We start from the raw sequence: 21,105 nt of genomic DNA on the forward strand, positions 1-21,105 counted from the left end.
ACTTAATTTCGTTTGAACTTAGATTCAGATGACAAATAAACGGTATTCTGATTCTGACATAGACAGGAGACCTGCCCTAGAAGGGGTAATACAGACAGGTGGAGCCTGCCCTCACTATGAGCCCTAGAAGGGGGCAATACACTCAGATGGGTATGCTGCCCTCCCTTTATACACCCTGGAAGGAGTAATACACTCAAAAAGGTGACCTACTCTCTGGGCCCTGGAAGGGGTAATACAGTCAGATAGGGGACCTGCCCTCACTCTCTACCCCTAGCAAGGGGGTAATACACTCAGACAAGGGGACCTACCCTCAGTTGCCAGCCCCTGGAGGGGGTACTGCAGGATCCAGGGTGCCAGGCCTGGCCTGCCTGGAGCTCACTGTCTGTGACGAGGGGGGAGTGCGACCGACCGGAAGAGGAGGAGCGGGTGTAATGGCGGCGAGGCGCTGAGACGCTGCGGCTCGGCGGGGAAAACCATCATCAACACCCACCGCCCAGGGCAGAGGGATAACCGGCAGCGCATCTTACCCCGCCAGCGATCGGTCGGGCAGGGGCGCGGGGCCTGGTCGCCTCCATGCCCGGCCCCGGGTTATGGGTGAAGATGCGGAGCGAGAGAGAGTGAGCGGCGGCGGTGCGGCCCCGATCCCCAGGCCCGGTTCGTATTCATTGTGCGGGGGTGGTTTGGACGGGACCCCGGCGCACTTGCCGGGCCATTGCTATGGTGATGGGTGGCTGGGTTAGGCGGCACCTCCCAAACTGTTGTGTAGTTTAGACACAAAGTGCTGCAGTAACTCGTGGTGCAGGAGTAACTCAGGGTGCTGCAGTAACTCAGGGTGCTGCAGTAACTCAGGGTGCTGGAGTAAATCAGGGTGCTGCAGTAACTCAGGGTGCCGGAGTCCCAGAGTACTGGAATAGGTCAGGGTGCTGCAGTCACAGAGTACTGGAGTAGCTCAGGGTGCTGCAGTAACTCGTGGTGCAGTAGTAACTCAGGGTGCTGCAGTAACTCAGGGTGCTGCAGTAACTCATGGTGCTGGAGTAAATCAGGGTGCTGCAGTAACTCATGGTGCTGCAGTAACTCAGGGTGCCGGAATTCAATTCAATTAAATTCAACTTTAATGTCATTGCACAAATACTGAGTATGGGTACAACGAAATGCAGTTTTGCGTCAGTCCGTAGTAGTGCAATATAGAAATTTAAAAAAATAAAAGATACAGAATAATAAAAAATACAGAATCATTAAACAATGGGGACGGAGGGACCGGAGGAATCTATCGGCGGGACTCCGAGTTCAGCAATGCGACGGTATGATTGTAGAAGCTGTTCCTCATCCTACTGGTACGAGACCTGAGGCTCCTGTACCGCCTCCCTGCAATAACTCAGGGTGCTGCAGTCACAGAGTACTGGAGTAGGTCAGGGTGCTGCAGTAGGTCAGGGTGCTGCAGTAACTCAGGGTGCTGCAGTCACAGAGTACTGGAGTAGATCAGGGTGCTGCAATAGGTCAGGGTGCTGCAGTAGCTCAGGGTGCTGCAGTCACAGAGTACTGGAGTAGGTCAGGGTGCTGCAGTAGGTCAGGGTGCTGCAGTAACTCAGGGTGCTGCAGTCACAGAGTACTGGAGTAGATCAGGGTGCTGCTATAGGTCAGGGTGCTGCAGTAGCTCAGGGTGCTGCAGTCACAGAGTACTGGAGTAGCTCAGGGTGCTGCAGTAGGTCAGGGTGCTGCAGTAAGTCAGGGTGCCAGAGTCACAGAGCACTGGAGTAAATCAGGGTGCTGCAGTAACTCAGGGTGCTGCAGTAACTCGGTGCCAGAGTCACAGAGCACTGGAGTAGCTCAGGGTGCTGCAGTAGGTCAGGGTGCTGCAGTAACTCAGGGTGCCGGAGTCACAGAGTACTGGAGTAACTCAACATATTACAGTAACTCAGGGTAATGGAGTAGCTCATGGTGCCAGAGTTACTGAGTACTGGAGTAGCTCAGGGTACTGCAGTAACTCAGGGTGCCGGAATCACAGAGTACTGGAGTAACTCAACATGTTACAGTAACTGAGGGTAATGGAGTAGCTCATGGTGACAGAGTCACAGAGTACTGGAGTAACTCAACATTGTAATTGTAATTAATTTATTATGTTAAAACATACAACTAATTTGATTTGCCATACAGTCATACCAAAAAAGCAAGAAGACACTCAACTACATTTAAAAAAACATAAACATCCGCCACAGCGCACTGTGATGGAAGGCAATATCGTATTATCTTTTTCCTTCCTTTTCTCCCGCGGTCGGGGCAGTCAAACCATTCGCAGTCTGGACAATCGAAGCTCCCGCAGCTGGTGATAGACGCTCCTGCGTCGGGGCGATCGAAGCTCCCGCGATTGAGGCGGCCGAAGCTCCTGGGGTTGGAGCTCCCGAAGCCGATCCCTAACCAAGGGAAAGTGAACTCCATGATGTTATGTCCGCAGGCCCCCGTGGTTGGAACCCCGCAGCCAATCCCCAGCTCCTCGATGTTAGACCGCAGTGCGGACGGAGATACGATACGGAAAAAGTCGCATCTCCGTCGAGGAAATAAATTTTAAAACGTTTCCCCCACCCCCCCCACATAATACAACACTAAAGATACACTAAAACATACATTTAACAACAGACTAAAAACAACAAAAGAAGAAAAGGACGAGACAGTCCGTTGACGAGGCTGCCATCGTACGGCGCTATCGGAACATGCTACATTAACTGAGGATGCTGGAGTAACTGAAAATGCTGCAGTAACTGAGGGTGCCAGAGCAATTGAGGGTGCCAGAGTAGCCGAGGGCGCCGGAGTAGCCGAAGGTGCTGGAGTAACTGAAAATGCTGCAGTAACTCAGGGTGCCGGAGTAAGTTAACATGCTGCAGTAACTCAGGCTGCTAGAGTAACAGGATGCCGGGGTAGCTCATGGTACCGGAGTAACTAAGGGTGCGGCTCAAAGATGCCAGCGTGGCACTGGGGTGCAAGTGTGGCTCAAAGTGCTGGAGGTTGTTTTGTTTAGTCTAGCTTATTATTGTCACGCGTACCGCGGTACAGTGAAAACCTATTTGTACGCTATCCAGTCAAAGAAAAGACAGATATGGTTACAACCAAACCAAAGATGGTTACAACCTTGTGTCTCTTCGGTATAAACCAGCATCTGCAGTTCCTTCCTACAAATTATAATCAAGCTGTCCACAATGTACAGATACAGGATAAAGGGAAAAATGTTTACTGAAAGATAAAATCTGATTATTTTGAAGTTCAATTAGTTTATTGTCATGTGTGGCCCTTACCTCGGTAGTCATGAAATGCTTTGAGAGGCTGGTGAAGAAACACATCTACGCCTTCCTCCCTCGGCACATGGACCCGTTGCAGATCGCATACTGTCCGAACAGATCCACGGACGATGCGGTCTCCCAGGTCTTGCACACCGCTCTCTCCCATCTGGACAGCCAGAAGGGGGGCTACTTGAGGATGCTGTTCATAGACTACAGTTCAGCCTTCAACACAATAGTCCCCACCAGACTGGCCGGGAAGCTAATGGAATTGGGGCTCAACACCTCAGGCCCCAGGTAGTCAAGATGGGAGGGAATACATCGAAGTCCCTCACCCTGAGCACAGGATCCCCTCAGGGTTGCGTCCTCAGCCCCCTATTGTACTCCCTGTACACACATGACTGTGTGGCTAGGTTCAGCTGCAACTCAATAATTAAGTTTGCTGATGACACTGTGGTGGTGGGCCTGATCTCAGACAACGACGAGAAGGCCTACCGGGAGGAGGTGGCTGATCTAGCACTCTGGTGCCAGGATAACAGCCTCCTCTTGAACATCAAAAAAACGAAGGAGCTGATCATGGACTTTAGGAGGGCACATCATCCGAGGACGTACACTCCATTGAGGATAAATGGGGATCCTGTGAATAGGGTGAACTGTTTTAAATATCTGGGAGTCCACATCTCCGAGGATATGACATGGGCATCACACGCCTCAGCACTCGTGAGTAAGGCAAGGCAGCGCCTTTACCACCTCAGGCAATTGAGGAAATTCAGAGTGTCTCCGAGGATCCTCCAATGCTTCTACGTAGCGGCGGTGGAAAGCATGTCCGGGAACATTAAGTTCAAGTGAGTTTATTGTCATGTGTCCCTGTATAGGACAATGAAATTCTTGCTTTGTTTAAGCACACAGAAAATAGTAGGCATTTACTACAAAACAGATAAATGTGTCCATATACCATGATATAAATATATACACACATGAATAAATAAACTGATAAAGTGCAAATAGCAGAAAGTGGTTATTAATAATCAGAGTTTTGTCCGAGCCAGGTTTAATAGCCCGATGGCTGTGGGGAAGTAGCTATTCCTGAACCTGGTTGTTGCAGTCTTCAGGCTCCTGTACCTTCTACTTGAAGGTAGCAGGGAGAAGAGTGTGTGGCCAGGATGGTGTGGGTCTTTGATGATACTGCCAGCCTTTTTGAGGCAGCGACTGCGATAAATCCCCTCGATGGAAGGAAGGTCAGAGCCGATGATGGACTGGGCAGTGTTTACTACTTTTTGTAGTCTTTTCCTCTCCAGGGCGCTCAAATTGCCGAACCAAGCCACGATGCAACCGGTCAGCATGCTCTCTACTGTGCACCTGTAGAAGTTAGAGAGAGTCTTCCTTGACAAACCGACTCTCCGTAATCTTCTCAGGAAGTGGAGGTGCTGATGAGCTTTTTTGATAATTGCGTTAGTGTTCTCGGACCGGGAAAGATCTTCAGAGATGTGCACGCCCAGGAATTTGAAGTTCTTACCATCTGGTTTGGGAATTGCTCTGCCAAGGACAAGAAGGCTCTGCAGAGAGTAGTGCGTTCGGCCGAACGCACTATGGGAACTTCACTTGCCCCCCTGCAGGAACTATACATCAGGAGGTGCAACTCCAGAGCCAACAATATCATGAGAGACCCCTTCCACCCCTGCAACGGACTGTTCCAGCTGCTACGGTCAGGCAAACGCCTCCGTTGCCATGCGGTGAGAACAGAGAGGTTGATAAGGAGTTTCTTCCCAGAGGCCATTCGGACTGTAAACACCTATCTCACCAGGGACTAACTCTACTGAACGTTTTTCCTTCCATTATTTGTTATGTAAAGGTATATGTGTGTTATGATTGTGTTTATAGTTTGTTTGGTTGTTTGTCTTTTTGCACAAAAGTCTGCGAGCATTGCCACTTTCATTTCACTGCACATCTCGTATGTGTATACGTGACAAATAAACTTGACTTGACTTGACTTGTGTACCATGTTAACCAGTCAAAGGAAAGACTATACATAATTACAGTCACGCCACCCACAATGTATGGATACAGGTGCAAGATAAAGTGATTAAAGATAGTTCAAAGGTCTCCAATGAGGTAGGTGAGAGGTCAGAATTGCTCCCTAGTTGGTGAGAGATTGGTTTGGTTGCCTGACAACAGCTGTGAAGAAACTCACTGAATCAGAAAATCCTTTCCACTCTTCAGCAGTTGACAGTCTTTCACTTTTCAATGCACTTGCTTGCAGATCGGTTCCTTTGGGAGTTTTGTAAAGCTGCACCTGCTGGTTTAGGCTTATTATTGTCATGTGTGGTACAGTCTCTGGGTACAGTGAAAAGCTATGTGAACAGATCAGATAATACTATATGCACATACAATCAAGTGAAACTCAATTACAATAGGTAGAGCAAAAGGGAAGAAACAGTGTGCAGAATATAGTTCTCAGAATTTACTGTGGCCTAGAGGCCTGGTTCCATGCTGTATCTCCAGACAAGTCTCCAGTCCAGTATAGAGATACATTGTGGAAACAAGCCCTCCGGGCAACCACGTCCACGCTTGCCATTGATCACCAGTTCACGCTAGTTCTAAGTGATCCCACTTTCACATCCCCACACTATACACTAGGGGCAATTTACAGAAGCCAATTTAACTTTCAACCCTGCACAAATGTGGTAGGAAACTGGAGCATCCAGAGAAAACCCACGCGGTCACAGGGAGAACGTACAAACTCCGCACAGAAAACATCCAGTCAGGTTCGACCCCGACAAACTGCACCATTATACCGTCCCATTGTAGTGCAGCAGTTACATCAACAAAGTCCAATGGCACACAGTCCAGTTTGCCATTCTAAGTTTCTGTACCTTCTACCAGACGGGAGTGGGGAGAAGAAGGAATGACCGGGGTGGGATAAGGCAACGTGAAATGTAGATGGAATTAATGGTGTGTCTGTTTGATGGCCTGGGCTACATCTACAACTCTCTGCAATTTGGTGTGGTCTTGGGCAGAGCTGTTTCCAAACCAAGTTATGATGCAACCGAATATGCATTCTCGGGTGCCTTCCTAGAGGTTTGTAAGAGTTACTGGAGATATGTTGAATTTCTTCAAATGTCCTCAGGAAATGGATGCGTTGGTGGGCCTTCTTGACAGTTGCATCAATGCGGTTGGTCCACGACAGATTGTTGGCAATATTAACGCCAAGAAACTTGTAGCTCTCAACTATGTTCACATGCACACCATTGATGCTGTGTCCCTTACCCAAAATTTATATCTGAGCCAAACCAGTGGTCTAAATCATATTGTAGACACAACTGCAGATGCTAGTTTACAAAACAAGACACAAAGCACTGAGTCTGGCAGTATCTCTGGAGACTATTATCTCCGACAACCCAAAGACATACAGATCTATAGGTTATTTGGTCTCTAAATTACCCCGCGTGCGTAGGGAGTGGATATAAAAGTGGAATAAAATAGAACTGGTGAGAATGGGTGATGGATGGTCAGCATGGACTTGGTGGGCCGAAGGGCCTGTTTCTGCACTGTATTTCTAAAGTGTAGTGACTGAGGTTCAGCTATTTTCAGTAGCCTCTTCGTGAAATGCTGGCTGATGACTGTACACGGTTCAGTTCCATCCTGAACTCATTTACTGCAGTAACCAGCACTCCAATGCAGAAAGATCTACACTTTACTCAAGTGGCCTTCTAAGGGACGTCACAAAAATAGAAAATACAAACGCTCGGCAGGCAGCGCGAAAAGAGAAGCAGTTGACATTTCAGCCCAGGTGCCTTCATGCACTGTGTTATGCAAATATCACGCACTAACTGCCTGTTGTGAGAATATATTGATCACCCCTTGATATCCAAGGGTCCTTGCCATGACCAAGTACTTCACAATCAACATTCTGAAGGTCGCAATCGGCAAGAGGTATAACACCATCGGCCAGATAAATATTGAAGTCACAAGGATTGTTCGGAAACTAAGTATCATGGAGCAAGTGCTTCATATCCTGGCTCCTCAAACCTTGTATGTAAATGTGTTGGTCAGGAAGGTTGTGCCTGCATCTGTGCAGCTGCAACAACATCTGAGCAGCTCTATGTACACTGGCTGCGATAAAGCATTTGCTAGGTTGGCGCCCCACCCACCACCTTAAATGTCAACTTCTCGCAGCACTGGTATATTATGGCTGTATAGTACTCTATACCGAGTACTGTAGCTCACCAGGTCTCGAGCAGCACCTTCCATAGTTTTAGTTTATTGTCAGGTACTGTGAAAAGCTTTTGTTGCTCGCTAACCCGTCAGCAGACAATACATGATTACTATCGAGCCATCTACAGTGTACAGATACATGATAAAGGGAATAAGGTGAATAGCGTTTAATGCAAGATAAAGCCAGTAAAATCAGATCAAAGATTATCCGAGGGTCTCCAATTAGATTAGATTAGATTCAACTTATTGTCATTGCACAAATACGAGTACAGGTACAACGAAATGCAGTTTAGCATCTAATCAGAGTGCAAAGTAGTAAAAATATGTACAATGTGGATGAATTGATCTAGTACATAGGCAAATAAATATATACAGATAAATGGGTATAAAAGATAGCTAGTGTCGGGCCTGTGAGTACAGCAGGGTAATGGTATTTTGGAAGAAGCTGTTCCTCAGCCTGCTGGTGCGATGAGGTAGATAGTAGCTCAGGACTGCTCTTTAATTGTGGTAGGATGGTTCAGTTACCTGATAACAAAATGTATGACCTCCAGTACTTAGAAATACATATTTAGGCTAATTAGGAGTATCCCAAAAATATTTTTTATTTGAAAACCAATCTATGTTATGTCAGAAAACATCAACTACATATCTAACATGGAAAAAGAAGAACTGCAGATGCTGGTTTGCAAAAAGGCACAAAGTGCTGAAGTAACTCAGTGGGCCAGGCAGCATCTCTGGAGAAATTGGATAGGTGATGTTTCAGGTCGGGACCCTTCTTCAGTCTGGGAAGAAGTCTGAAGTGTCCTGACGAAAGCTCACCTATCCATGTTCTCTGGAGATGCTGCTTGACCCCCTGAGTAACTCTAGCATTGTATCGTTATTTTCATCTAACTGATAGAGCAGTTTCGCCAGAGTAGTGCCTCTAACATGATTCTCCACCACACTATGGAGGCAATAGCTACAAGTGTCACTCACCCATGATGTTTGCTGTGAGCAACCAAAATCAAGATAAGCTGCAAAGTGATAATTCGACTGTGTGGGAAGTGATTGAGTTTAATTGTCTTAATATAACAATAGCCTGCATGAACCTAGTAGAGAAAGGTGTTCTGACAGTAAGGCACCAGCCCCTGACATTCAGATACTTGATGGTTGACCTGCACTTCTGTCCCATTATCCACCTGTACTCCATATACCTTAGTAACCTCATAGTAGCAAAGGTCCACAACCGATTTTTCGGCACCCTTGGTTCGAGAGCCTTTCTGGATTATCTATTTTGCTGGGCCAACAAAGGTCACGGCCATGATACCAGCCCACAAAGTCGACCGTGAAAGTCTGCTATGTGAACAGATCTGTCAACTACCAGTTGCTGGAAAATCGGGGATGGACCGGTATTGATTTCAAAATGTTCCGTTAGCTTATTGCCCACTGTGTTATTTGGGGAATTAAATTCTAAATTTCTATTTCTACATATGGAAAACTGCTTTATAATTTAGCTGTTGTCTAGCCTGGATACAAATTTAGGATTATGCTCCAGTTCTATAGCTTGGTCCCAGATCTGTTCTGTTTAATTTAAAAGTTTGCCAGAGCATTTGTCGTTGCCTCGAAAGTTTTTGTATGTTTATGCACCAATAACGATTGATATTGAATAAGTTTGGAACATGGATTGAGATGGATTGAAACGTACTTCAGAACAAATATCATGTTTGTGAGGAAACGGGGAACTGCAGATGCTGGTTTACACAAAAGACACAAAGTGCTGGAGTTACTCAGTAGGTCAGGCAGGATCTCTGGAGAACATGGATAGGTGATGTTTCGGGTCTGACCCAAAATGTCACCTGCCCATGGTCTCCAGTGATACTGCCTGACCTGCTGGAATACTCCAGCACTGTCTTTTGTTTCAAATTTGTGTATGCAGACACTTCAGACTGATGGGGGGAGAGGAGGATGAGGAGGGGGGTAGGGGGGAGGCGATGAAAGCTGGAAAAGGGAGGGTGGAGGGGGTGAAGTAACGCCTGGCAAGTGATAGGTGGATACAGGTGAAGGGGTGGGCGTTTGGCAAATGGGTAGTAATTGATATAGGCAAGAAAAGAAAAGGAGTGTTGGGTCAGGAGAGAGGTGAAATTTAAAAGCAGAGGAAAGGATACAGGTGGAACGATTTGGGGGAAGGGGTATGAGGAGAATGGGGATGGAAGTAATTGATCGGGATTGGGAGATGCCCTTGTGTGCAGACCAGGAAGGGTGGAAGGGTTCCGACCTAAAACATCAATGGTTAGCTTATTGTCATGTGTACCATGCTATCCAGTCAAAGGAAAGACTATTCAGAATTAGAATCAAGCTGTCCATAGTGTAAGAGTACAGCATTCAGTGTAAGTTAAAGTCTGTTTTATGATAGTTCTATGGTCACCATGGAGGTAGATAGGAGGTCAGGCCCACACTCCAGCTTGGTGAGAGGACGGTTCAGTTACTTGAGAACAGTTGGGAAGAAACTCCCTGAACCTGGAATTCCCTCGACAGATGTTGCCTGAACTGCTGAGTTCCTCCAGCACTTTGTTTTGAATGATATTTGTAATGTGTGTCATGCTGGTTGTTGCAAGTCTGAATATTTATATACAATCAATATCCACAGAATACCTGTTTAAGAATGAACTGCAGATGCTGGAAAATCGAAAGGTAGACAAAAATGCTGGAGAAACTCAGCGGGTGAGGCAGCATCTATGGAGCGAAGGAATAGGTGATGTTTCGGGTCGAGATCCTTCTTCAGACTGAAGAAAGGTCTCGACCCGAAACGTAACCGATTCCTTCGCTCCATAGATGCTGCCTCACCTGCTGAGTTTCCAGCATTTTTGTCTACCCACAGAATATCCATCACCTTGGTAACTAAAATAGGGAGAAGACAAAGAGGCACAAAGGCGTAAAATAACCCTAAAATAGGGCGGCACAGTGTCTGCTACCTTACAGTGCCAGAGACCCTCGGTTCAATCCTGACTACGGGTGCGGTCTGTACGGAATTTGTACGTCTCCCCATGACCTGTGTGGGTTTTCTTTGAGATCTTTGGTTTCCTCCCACACTCCAAAGATGTACAGGTTTGTAGATTAATTGGCTTGGTATAAATGTAAAATTGTCCCCAGTGTGTGTAGGATATTGTTAGTGCGTGGGGATCACCGGTCGGTACAATCTCGGTGGGCCGAAGAGGCTGTTTCTGCGTTGTATCTCTAAGCTAAAACTAAACTAAACAAGGGTTGCTATGGGATGATGCCAGAATTTATTTGCAGGAATTAAAATAAATAATTCGGTCGACACAGTGGGAACAAAAAAACTCCTTTGCTCTAAGTTGCTAATCCTTGTTCCAGTGAAAGAATGGAAAATATTCTGCAGTGGGGTCTTGAAATTTAGAATTGACCATTTTGATAAAATAACAGACATCAGTTTAAATTGAAGTGAACCTGGTTGCTGCTAAGAATTGTGTAGGTGAAGTAATCTGCCAGCAAGGCTAAAGTCACTTTTGCTGGAAGTTACTAATGCATTTTAAATAATCATAAACTTTTTTGTTTTTGTGATGTATGCACCCTTTTAATGTACAGCATAGCAAATGCAAAATTGTCAGAAATATACATCCCAAAATCTAAAGAGAAAGCATGATCAAATATATTAATGATAAAAACACTTTTTTCAGTATTTTGTAAACAGATATATTTTTGCACCTGTCCCAAATTGCAAGCCATGGCATTTTTTTTTTTGTACTTCTAACGTCAAAGATTTTTCTATTTGCACCACCTGTGGTATTTATGTGTGTCTTGATTGTACAGTGATTTGACTGGATAGCACATAAACAAAAGCCTTTCACTGTATCTTGGCACACCTGACATTAATATATATCAGGATAAACTTATAGAAACATGGAACTGCAAATGCTGGTTTACAGCAAATTCAGCGGGTTAGGCTGCATCCCTGGAGAACATGAATTGGACATGGAAAGAACATGTTCTCCGGGAATGCTATTTAACCTGCTGAATTACTCCTGCACTTTGTATATATTTTTTTAGTATAAGCTTATAAATCTAACTGACCATATTCCATGACAACTGTCTTTCATATAAATATATTACTTTCAACTGTTTCACTTATACCTTAAATCTTGCATGCCCACATAAATCCCATGAATTATAGCTTTCTGATACGATTTATTGTAATTTTCTCTTTGGGACATTTTTTGTGTTCTAGGGTAGACCATGGCCACTAGGTGGCTGTGTGGATGAATTCATGGAGAACCAGTTCATTAATAGTCTATTGACATTACAGGAAAATCGTGTATTGCTTTTCTTTTCCCACAGACCTATTTCTAGTTCTATTCCTTACTAATTATAGGTGGTGAATCTATGGAATTCATTGCCACAGAAGGCTGTGAAGGCCATGTTAATGGATATATTTAAGGTGGAGATTGATAGATTTTTGATGAGTAAGGGTGTCAGGGGTTCTGGGAAGGAGGCAGGAGAATGGGGTTGAGAGGCAAAGATAGATCAGCCACGATTGAATGGCAGAGTAACACTTGATGGCCTATTTCTGATCCTAAAATGTATGTACCTATGAACTATCAAGACAAAGGAGAGGGTAATCGACATCAGAAAGCCCAGCAATACACATACACCAGATTGCATTGATGGCGCTGAAGTAGAGATGGTTGAAAACCTCTAATTCCTCTGTCAATATCACCAATAACTTCTCCTGGACCACCCATATTGAAGCAACAACCAAGAAAGCACATCAATGCCTCTACTTCCTTAGAAGGCTAGGAATGATCCCTAATACTCTCGCCAACTTTTATGTAAGCACCATACTAAACATTTTATCAGGATGCATCATAGCTTGGTTTCGGAACAGCTCCACCCAAGACCACAAGGAATTGCAGCGAATTGTGGACGCAGCCCAGACCCATACACAATCCATCCTCCCTTCTATTGACTCCATTTATATCTCACACTGCCTTGGCAAGGCCAGCAGCATAATCAAGGACAAGTCGCACCTTGACTACTCCCTCATCTCCCCTCTCCCATCAGGCAAAAGGTATAGAAGTGTGAAACTGCAAACCTCCAGATTCTTCCCAGCTGTTGTCAGGCAACTGAATCATCCTACCAAAACTAGAGAGCAGTGCTGAACTACTATCTACCTCTTTCGAGACCCTCCGACTATCCTTGATCAGATTTTGCTGGCTTAACCTTGCACTAAACGTTATTCCCTGATCGTGTATCTATACACTATAATAGCTTGATTGTAATCATGTACTGTATTGTCTTTCTGCTGACTGGATAGCAAGTAACTAAAGCTTTTCACTGTACCTCGGTACACGTGACAATCAGCTAAACTGAACTGAACTTATAATGGAAGCTAAAAAAATAGAATAACATTCAAACTATTTCAAAATCATTTTGTGTATTACAAGCTAATACCTTTTCCTCATCTGCAGAGCAAGCATTTAAGCTGAATTTTAAAATGTATAAGGACAGTTGCCTAAGGCGTAGAACATTGGGTATGACATTGGAAGAAACTTGTTTTTTATTCAAACCATCTAGAAATATCATACTTTACAATGCCTTTCATATTTTTCTCCAGATTCTTTACCATTTTTGCACCAGAAGATTCAAGAGTATCTGTGTTTTTCCTGACACTGAGTTTATTGAAGTTGCATAGTGAGTGTAATAAAATGTGTTTTATTTTGTGCCAAACTAAATTTTAAAAATCCTATCCATGTAAAAACTGTTTAGTACAAGCCAGGTTTCTCTACCCATAAGCATACAACTGCTTTGGTGCATAAATATTTGCAGTATGTCGGTGACAGATTTAATTTGCTTATCTTACTATTGTCTGTCGTGACGACATTCTATGATTCTCGGTAATCTGAATGCAACGATTATGGGGGCAGCACAGTGGTGCAGTTGGTAAAGCTGCTGTCTCTCAGCCCCAGAGACCCAAGGCAATATCTCCAAGTTTGCGGATGACACTAAGCTGGGGGGCAGTGTTAGCTGTGAGGAGGATGCTAGGAGACTGCAAGGTGACTTGGATAGGCTGGGTGAGTGGGCAAATGTTTGGCAGATGCAGTATAATGTGGATAAATGTGAGGTTATCCATTTTGGTGGCAAAAACAGGAAAGCAGACTATTATCTAAATGGTGGCCGACTAGGAAAAGGGGAGATGCAGCGAGACCTGGGTGTCATGGTACACCAGTCATTGAAAGTGGGCATGCAGGTGCAGCAGGCAGTGAAGAAAGCGAATGGTATGTTAGCTTTCATAGCAAAAGGATTTGAGTATAGGAGCAGGGAGGTTCTACTGCAGTTGTACAGGGTCTTGGTGAGACCACACCTGGAGTATTGCGTACAGTTTTGGTCTCCAAATCTGAGGGAGGACATTATTGCCATAGAGGGAGTGCAGAGAAGGTTCACCAGACTGATTCCTGGGATGTCAGGACTGTCTTATGAAGAAAGACTGGATAGACTTGGTTTATACTCTCTAGAATTTTGGAGATTGAGAGGGGATCTTATAGAAACGTACAAAATTCTTAAGGGGTTGGACAGGCTAGATGCAGGAAGATTGCTCCCGATGTTGGGGAAGTCCAGGACAAGGGGTCACAGCTTAAGGATAAGGGGGAAATCCTTTAAAACCGAGATGAGAAGAACTTTTTTCACACAGAGAGTGGTGAATCTCTGGAACTCCCTGCCACAGAGGGTAGTCGAGGCCAGTTCATTGGCTATATTTAAGAGGGAGTTAGATGTGGCCCTTGTGGCTAAGGGGATCAGAGGGTATGGAGAGAAGGCAGGTACGGGATACTGAGTTGGATGATCAGCCATGATCATATTGAATGGCGGTGCAGGCTCGAAGGGCCGAATGGCCTACTCCTGCACCTAATTTCTATGTTTCTATGTTCCAATCTGGCCCCGTGTGCTGTCTGTGCGGAGTTTGCACAATCTCTGACATGGATTTCCTCCACTTTCCTCCCACATCCCAAAGGGTTTGTAAGTTAATTGGCTCTCTGTAAATCGTCTCTTGTGTGTAGCGAGTGGATGAGAAACTGGGATAACACTGAACTAGTGTGAGCAGGTGATCAGCATGGATTTGTGTCGGAAGGAACTGCAGATGCTGGTTTAAACCGAAGTTAGACGCAAAATGCTGAACACAGACTGAAGAAGGTCTCGACCCAAAACGTCAACCATTCCTTCTCGAGAGAGAGAGAGAGAGATGCTGCCTGTCCCACTGAGTTACTCCAGCATTTTGTGTCTATCATCAGCATGGATTTAGTGGGCCAAAGAGCCTGTTTCCATGCTGGATCTCCAAACTACATCTAAACAAATAGTAGGTGTCATTGGTTTTTAAGTCATTCAGCTGCATGCTTTGCCACCACTTTTGATCCCTAGAAAGACCCACATAGTATAATGTAAAGTCAATATCTGACCTTAACATTTGGAAGGTTGGGGCTATTCTGTTTAATTCCTAGCAGAAACGCACATCAAAGTTTTGCTCTTTGTTCAGCCTAAGTGAGAAGGTACATTACCTCATGCTGTTTGTCTGAGCGTTATATCTCTTGCCCAGATCATCACAGAACCCATTTACTCCCAACTTTGATAAATTAACCACTTGCACCTTTCCCTCGCTTCACGTAGATGCTGAAACCCTCAGCATGTTGGAAGTTTCTTTATGTCACCTTCCTCAATTCCAGGCAACAATTTTCAAATCCTACACAACTCTACCGTATAGATCTCTTCACAGGTATTGTTTGTGACTGTCTTGATTTCAGGCCCTTTTTTGGATCACTCTGTATTATGCTTCTATCTTGCTGCAGCACACATTCTTCCATCTGTTTCCTATCCTCGATCTTTCTGTGCATATTCCTGTGCTCTAAAATTTTGTTGCCACAAGGACATCCTTTTGCTTATCTTAAGACCTTGAGAGAACCTCTCTAGAAGTTGCCTCCAAGCGCTGCTTAATGTTCATCGTAATTATCCCCTTCAACCTCCTCCCTCAGTCAGCACTTTGAAATATCTTGGCATGTGAGAGTTTGCCAAAGTATAATTAATGTACTTATAATTCTTGTACCGTGGCCACACTCTCATTTCACTCCTACTTTCGGGAAGAAAGTATAGGAGCCTGAAAACTGGTTCAAGAACCGCTTCTTATCCGTTATCATCAGGCTCTTGAACACTACACAACACTAACTAAACTATAAGCTATGAACTGACTTGGTTGCACTAAGGATTTTAGAGACATAGAAAATAGGTGCAGGAGTACGCCATTCGGCCCTTCGAGCCAGGTATCGATCAGAATCAGTACCCCATTCCTGCTTTCTCCTCATATCCCTTGATTCCATTAGCCCTAAGAACTATATCCAACTCTCTTGAATACATCTAGTGAATTGGCTTCCACTGCCTTCTGTGGCAAAGAATTCCACAGATTCTGGTCTGTGGAATTCTCTGCCTCAGAGGGTGGTGGAGGCAGGTTCTCTGGATGCTTTCAAGAGAGAGCTAGATAGGGCTCTTAAAAATAGCGCAGTCAGGGGATATGGGGAGAAGGCAGGAACGGGGTACTGATTGAGGATGATCAGCCATGATCACATTGAATGGCAGTGCTGGCTCGAAGCTCCTGCACCTATTGTCTATTGTCTATTCACAACTCTCAGGGTGAAAAAGATTTTCCTCATCTCAGTCCTAAATAGCCTACCCCTTATTCTTATACTGTGACCCCTGGTTCTGGACTCCCCCAACATCGGGAACATTTTTCCTGCATCTAGCCTGTCCAATCCGGTAAGAATTGTATATGTTTTTATAAGATACCCTCTCATCCTTCTAAATTCCAGTGAAAGTAAGCCCAGTCAGTCCATTCTTTGATCGTATGTCAGTGCCACCATCCTGGGAATTAATCTGGTGAATTTATGCTGCACTCCCTCAATAGCAAGAATGTCCTTCCTCAAACTAGGAGACCAAAACTGCACACAATACTCCAGGTGTGATCTCACCAGGGCCCTGTACAACTGCAGTGGGACCTCCTTGCTCCTACACTCCAATCCTCTCGCTTTGAATTTTGGGCTTTTTGCACTAAAATCAGGATTTCTAATTTTATTATTTTTTTTGTCATAATCATAATCGTAATTTATTAGTTAAGTATGTTTTGCAACATACGAGGAATTTGGTTTGCCATACAGTCATATCAAAAAGGCAACAAGACACACAACTACATAAAAAATTGACATAAACATCCACCACAGCGGCTCTTCCACATTCCCCACTGTGGTGGAAGGCAATAAAGTCTTATCTTCTTTCCTCCTTTCCTCCCACGGTCGGGGGAGTCGAACCATCCGAAGTTCCCGCATCGGCGCGGTCCTTCGTAAATACTGTGATTACAGGCCTGTTATGCGGCTGCAAATAAGAATCTCCTTATTCTGTTGTTGGTACACATGACAATTAAGCACTCTTGACCATAGGTTATTTTAAAATGAGAACAAATTATTGAAGGGCATGAATTAAGAATGTCCTGACGTAGAGGATGAAATACTTGCATTTCTTTATTGCATAATTTCCACCACATAATTACCTTTTAACCTGCAGCAGGTTTTTCTGGTGGATAAATTTGAAAGTATTTTACTTAATTTTTGTTGTTTCTACTCTCAATTTTAGATAGGGTGCACAGTAATGGCACACTGACAGGCACTGTCCCTTTTGAAATAAACTATATTAGGCTCTATGCCATAATTACTGTATTGCCGCTATCAATTAATAAGACCAATCCTCCCCAACCATTCTCGATGCTAAACAATGAGTAATCAGATTTTGTTCGATGTATTTTATTACTGGGTGTGGAGAATGAGCTCATTCAGCTGAATACTTTTACAAATGAAGTGCGATTTGGTTAACTCTACAATTCCTATTTGAGGTTCTCGCTGTCGAAATGAAAGTAAGCGGAGATTTATGACATGGGCAGCTATGTAACTTGCCTTTTCTTTCTTTCAACAGAGAGTAACTATGCCGGGGAAGCTGAAAGTCAAGATTGTGGCTGGCCGTCACCTGCCGGTTATGGACAGGGCCAGTGACCTCACCGATGCATTTGTTGAGGTTTGTATACCTTAAGCAAAACTCACTCTGATGTAACATTTACTATCTGTTGTGGGATTCTGCATTGGGTGCAAATGCAACTCACCATGCTATGAATATGGTGACTGTAATTAGAGGGGGGGGGGATATCAGTGGGTGATCAGATATTATAGAACGTACAGCGTAGCGCAACGTACAACCGAGGAGAGGAAATAAAAAGCCACAAAGAATCAGCAGAGAGAAGTGTCGCAGTTGGTAAAGACCTGCTTTCCATCCTGACCTTAGGTTTTCATTGTTTGGAGTTTGTACGGTGTGTGTGTGGGTTTCTCCGTGTAGGTTTCCTCCAGGATGCCGGTTTCCCACCACATCCCAAGTTGTGTGTGTGTGTGTGTGTGTGTGTTTGTTGGTTAATTGGCCTCTGTAAATTGCCCCTAACGAGCAGGGAGTGGATGCTGAAATAGGATAACGCAGAACTAGTGTGAACAGATGAGCGATGGAAGGGTCGAAGGGCCTGTTTCCATGCTGTATCTTTACACAAGTATCCAGAGCTCCATACTCACTTTTGGGCACGAAATCCACCGGTGATTTTTGAAGATGTCGGCCGCAGCACAATCGGCACCATCTATATCCTGGTTAGTTGGTGGCTTCACATAATTTAGGCTGACACTCTACTCCGATCCCAAAGCACTGTTGCCAAAACATTGAACTGAAATCCGATCTAACTTCTCGGGTGGATGTGAAACTTTCCATGGCAATATTGAGAAAAGAGAACCTTGAAATTCGAACACAAGAAAATAAGCACAGGAGTAAGGCTACCATGCAACCTCAAGCCAGCCCAGCCTTTCAATATGGTAGTGGCTGGTCTATGCTGGGCTCACCTGTGCCACTTCAACATAATGCGCAGTTCCTTGATTTTCCAAATATTTATGTATCTCCATCCTAAATGTATCTAACAATTTGGTCTCTACCATTTGCAAATAGAGAATTTCAGTGATTCATTGCCTTCTGAAAGAAGGAATTTCTAAGCTCCTCCATTTTAAATGATAGGCCCCCTAACTCTGCAGCTAAGTCCCCTTGTTCACGACTCTTCCCCCTAGTGAAAATATCTTCACATATACTCTATTGAGCTCTCAGGATCTTATGTTTAAATTGGATCACCCCTCGATCTTCTACATTGCAAGGAATACCAACTCAAACTCTGGCTTTTCTTGATTGGACAACCCTCATCCCAAGAATGACCTTTTAACCATATAACAATTACAGCACGGAAACAGGCCATCTCGGCCCTACAAGTCCGTGCCGAACAACTTTTTTCCCTTAGTCCCACCTGCCTGCACTCATACCATAACCCTCCATTCCCTTCTCATCCATATGCCTATCCAATTTATTTTTAAATGATACCAACGAACCTGCCTCCACCACTTCCCCTGGAAGCTCATTCCACATCGCTACCACTCTCTGAGTAAAGAAGTTCCCCCTCATGTTACCCCTAAACTTCTGTCCCTTAATTCTGAAGTCATGTCCTCTTGTTTGAATCTTCCCTTTTCTCAAAGGGAAAAGCTGATCCACAGTAGCTTTTTGTTGATTTTAAGATTCTGAAAATGATATTTTAATGAGCAAGGGCTCTGTCCTGAAACCTCATCTGTCCATCCCTCCATAGATGCCGCCTGTCCTGCTAAGTTGCTCCAGCGCATAGTGTTTTGCTTTAAATGAAGGTTGGTTATTTCTGTTCAATGTCACCTCCTATTGCCGATTCTGCATTTATCTAGAGGCAAAATGTATGATTCGAGAGAGTTTAGTTTAAACATACAGCCTGGGAACAGGCCCTTCAGCCCAATGAAACAATGCCGATCAGCGATCACCTGTACTTTAGTTCCACCCTACACACTAGGGACAATTTACAGAAGCCAATTAACCTACGGACCCGCACATCTTGGGAATGTTTGAGGAAACTGGGGCATCCGGAGAAAAGCCATGCGGTCACAGGGAGAACCTACAAACTGTACAGGCAGCACCCATAGTCAGGATCAAACCTGAATCTCAGGTGCTGTAAGGCAGCAGTCTACTGCTGCGCCACTGTGTTGCATCTGCAGCATAGATATTCATTTTGGAACTAAAGAAGAATATAAGCAGAGTTTAAAAAGGAATGGAAAATACATGTACAACTTCTCTTCCTTGCAGGTAAAGTTTGGTAATACAACATTTAAGACAGATGTGCACCACAAATCGCTCAATCCCCAATGGAATTCAGAATGGTTTAAATTTGAGGTAAGTCTTGCATTGTAGGTTTGCGGAAATATTAAATATGCATTTTGTACTTTATTCAATGAATCAGAAATTTTAAGCTATTGGCTATAACGTTGGAGCTACTGAATTTAACAGGTGTTTCAATTTAAGGCATAACAGGTGATGACCTGGCCCAGGTGCACATGTTCTTTTGGGCTGGCTGAATTATCCAGGATTGGTGAGGCATTAGTGACATCCTGTCTAAGACCCGTTCTTGAAACTTCCTTTGTCTTTGTCAGACAGTGGCTCCCCATTCTCAGGTCAGACTGCTATCAAAACGGTGAAGAATTACAAAATAATGTTGTCCCAAAAAATTCAGTTTAAAAAAAACTTTTAACTGGTTAGAAATATACAACCAAACATTAAAGATATCCAAAAAGCCACGAATAATTTTTTTAATTGAATTTCTCCTGAAAGATAATTTATAATTGATATTGTTATAAATGTATAATTTATATTATTATAAATATAATAATTACATAATAATATATAATAAATATAATAATATATTATACAAAATAAAGATGCTTGAATACTGAAATAGAACAGGAAATGCTGGAAGTATTAAGTATTCTTGTTATGGAATATAGAAAAGTACAGCACAGGACAGCCCTTTCGGCCCACAATGTCTGTGCCGAATATGATGCCAAGCTAAACTATTCTCATCTGCCTGCACATGATCCACACCTCCAATCTTTGCACATCCATATGCCTTTCTAAAAAACCCTGAATGCCACTTTCATATCTGCTTCCTTCACCACCCCCTGGCAGCGCATTCTGGGCAACCAGCGCCCTTGTGTAAACAAAAACCTGCCCCAAGCATCAACTTTAAACTTTGCCCTTTGTTGCTTAGTTCATGAGGTCCTGAGCTAAATTGTCACCTATCTCTCCCATCTACAGATGCTGCCTGACTCCCTGATTTACTACAGGCATTTTGTGCTTTATTGATAAAACAGTGTTTCTCAGTTTAACTGGTATCGCCATAGCTCATGGGCACTGCACAGGCTGTGCAACCTGTAGAAACAGAGTTTCATCAGATGAATTAATGTCTTTTGACGAGTGAAAATGTTCTTGCAGGTTGATGATGAAGACTTGCAAGATGAACCGCTGCAGATAACAGTACTGGATCATGATACCTACAGCGCTAACGACGCGATTGGGAAAGTATATATTGATATTGACCCTTTACTGTCCAACGAAGCCGCTACCACTCTTTCTGGCTGGTTTCCAATCTACGACACTCTTCACGGTGAGTTCAATTTCT

General features: G+C 44.1%; 1 protein-coding gene across 8 annotated transcripts in view; it reads left to right on the top strand.

Moving 5' to 3' along the window:
* Positions 1-396: 396 nt before the first annotated feature.
* c2cd5 (C2 calcium dependent domain containing 5) overlaps positions 397-21,105 on the top strand; it is a 119,503-nt gene continuing 98,794 nt past the window's right edge. For 7 of the 8 annotated variants that reach the window (XM_033039462.1, XM_033039463.1, XM_033039465.1 and 4 more), the window contains exons 1-4: positions 413-654; positions 17,478-17,576; positions 19,737-19,823; positions 20,919-21,090. In XM_033039462.1, coding sequence (XP_032895353.1) covers positions 17,487-17,576; positions 19,737-19,823; positions 20,919-21,090 — 349 coding nt within the window. In that variant the 5' untranslated portion in view covers positions 413-654; positions 17,478-17,486. Of the gene's footprint in view, positions 655-17,477; positions 17,577-19,736; positions 19,824-20,918; positions 21,091-21,105 lie in introns of all 8 variants that reach the window. The other variant, XM_033039470.1, reaches the window with a different exon arrangement.

Source organism: Amblyraja radiata, chromosome 21 (assembly GCF_010909765.2).
Source record: "Amblyraja radiata isolate CabotCenter1 chromosome 21, sAmbRad1.1.pri, whole genome shotgun sequence".
In the NCBI taxonomy this organism is placed as follows: domain Eukaryota; kingdom Metazoa; phylum Chordata; class Chondrichthyes; order Rajiformes; family Rajidae; genus Amblyraja; species Amblyraja radiata.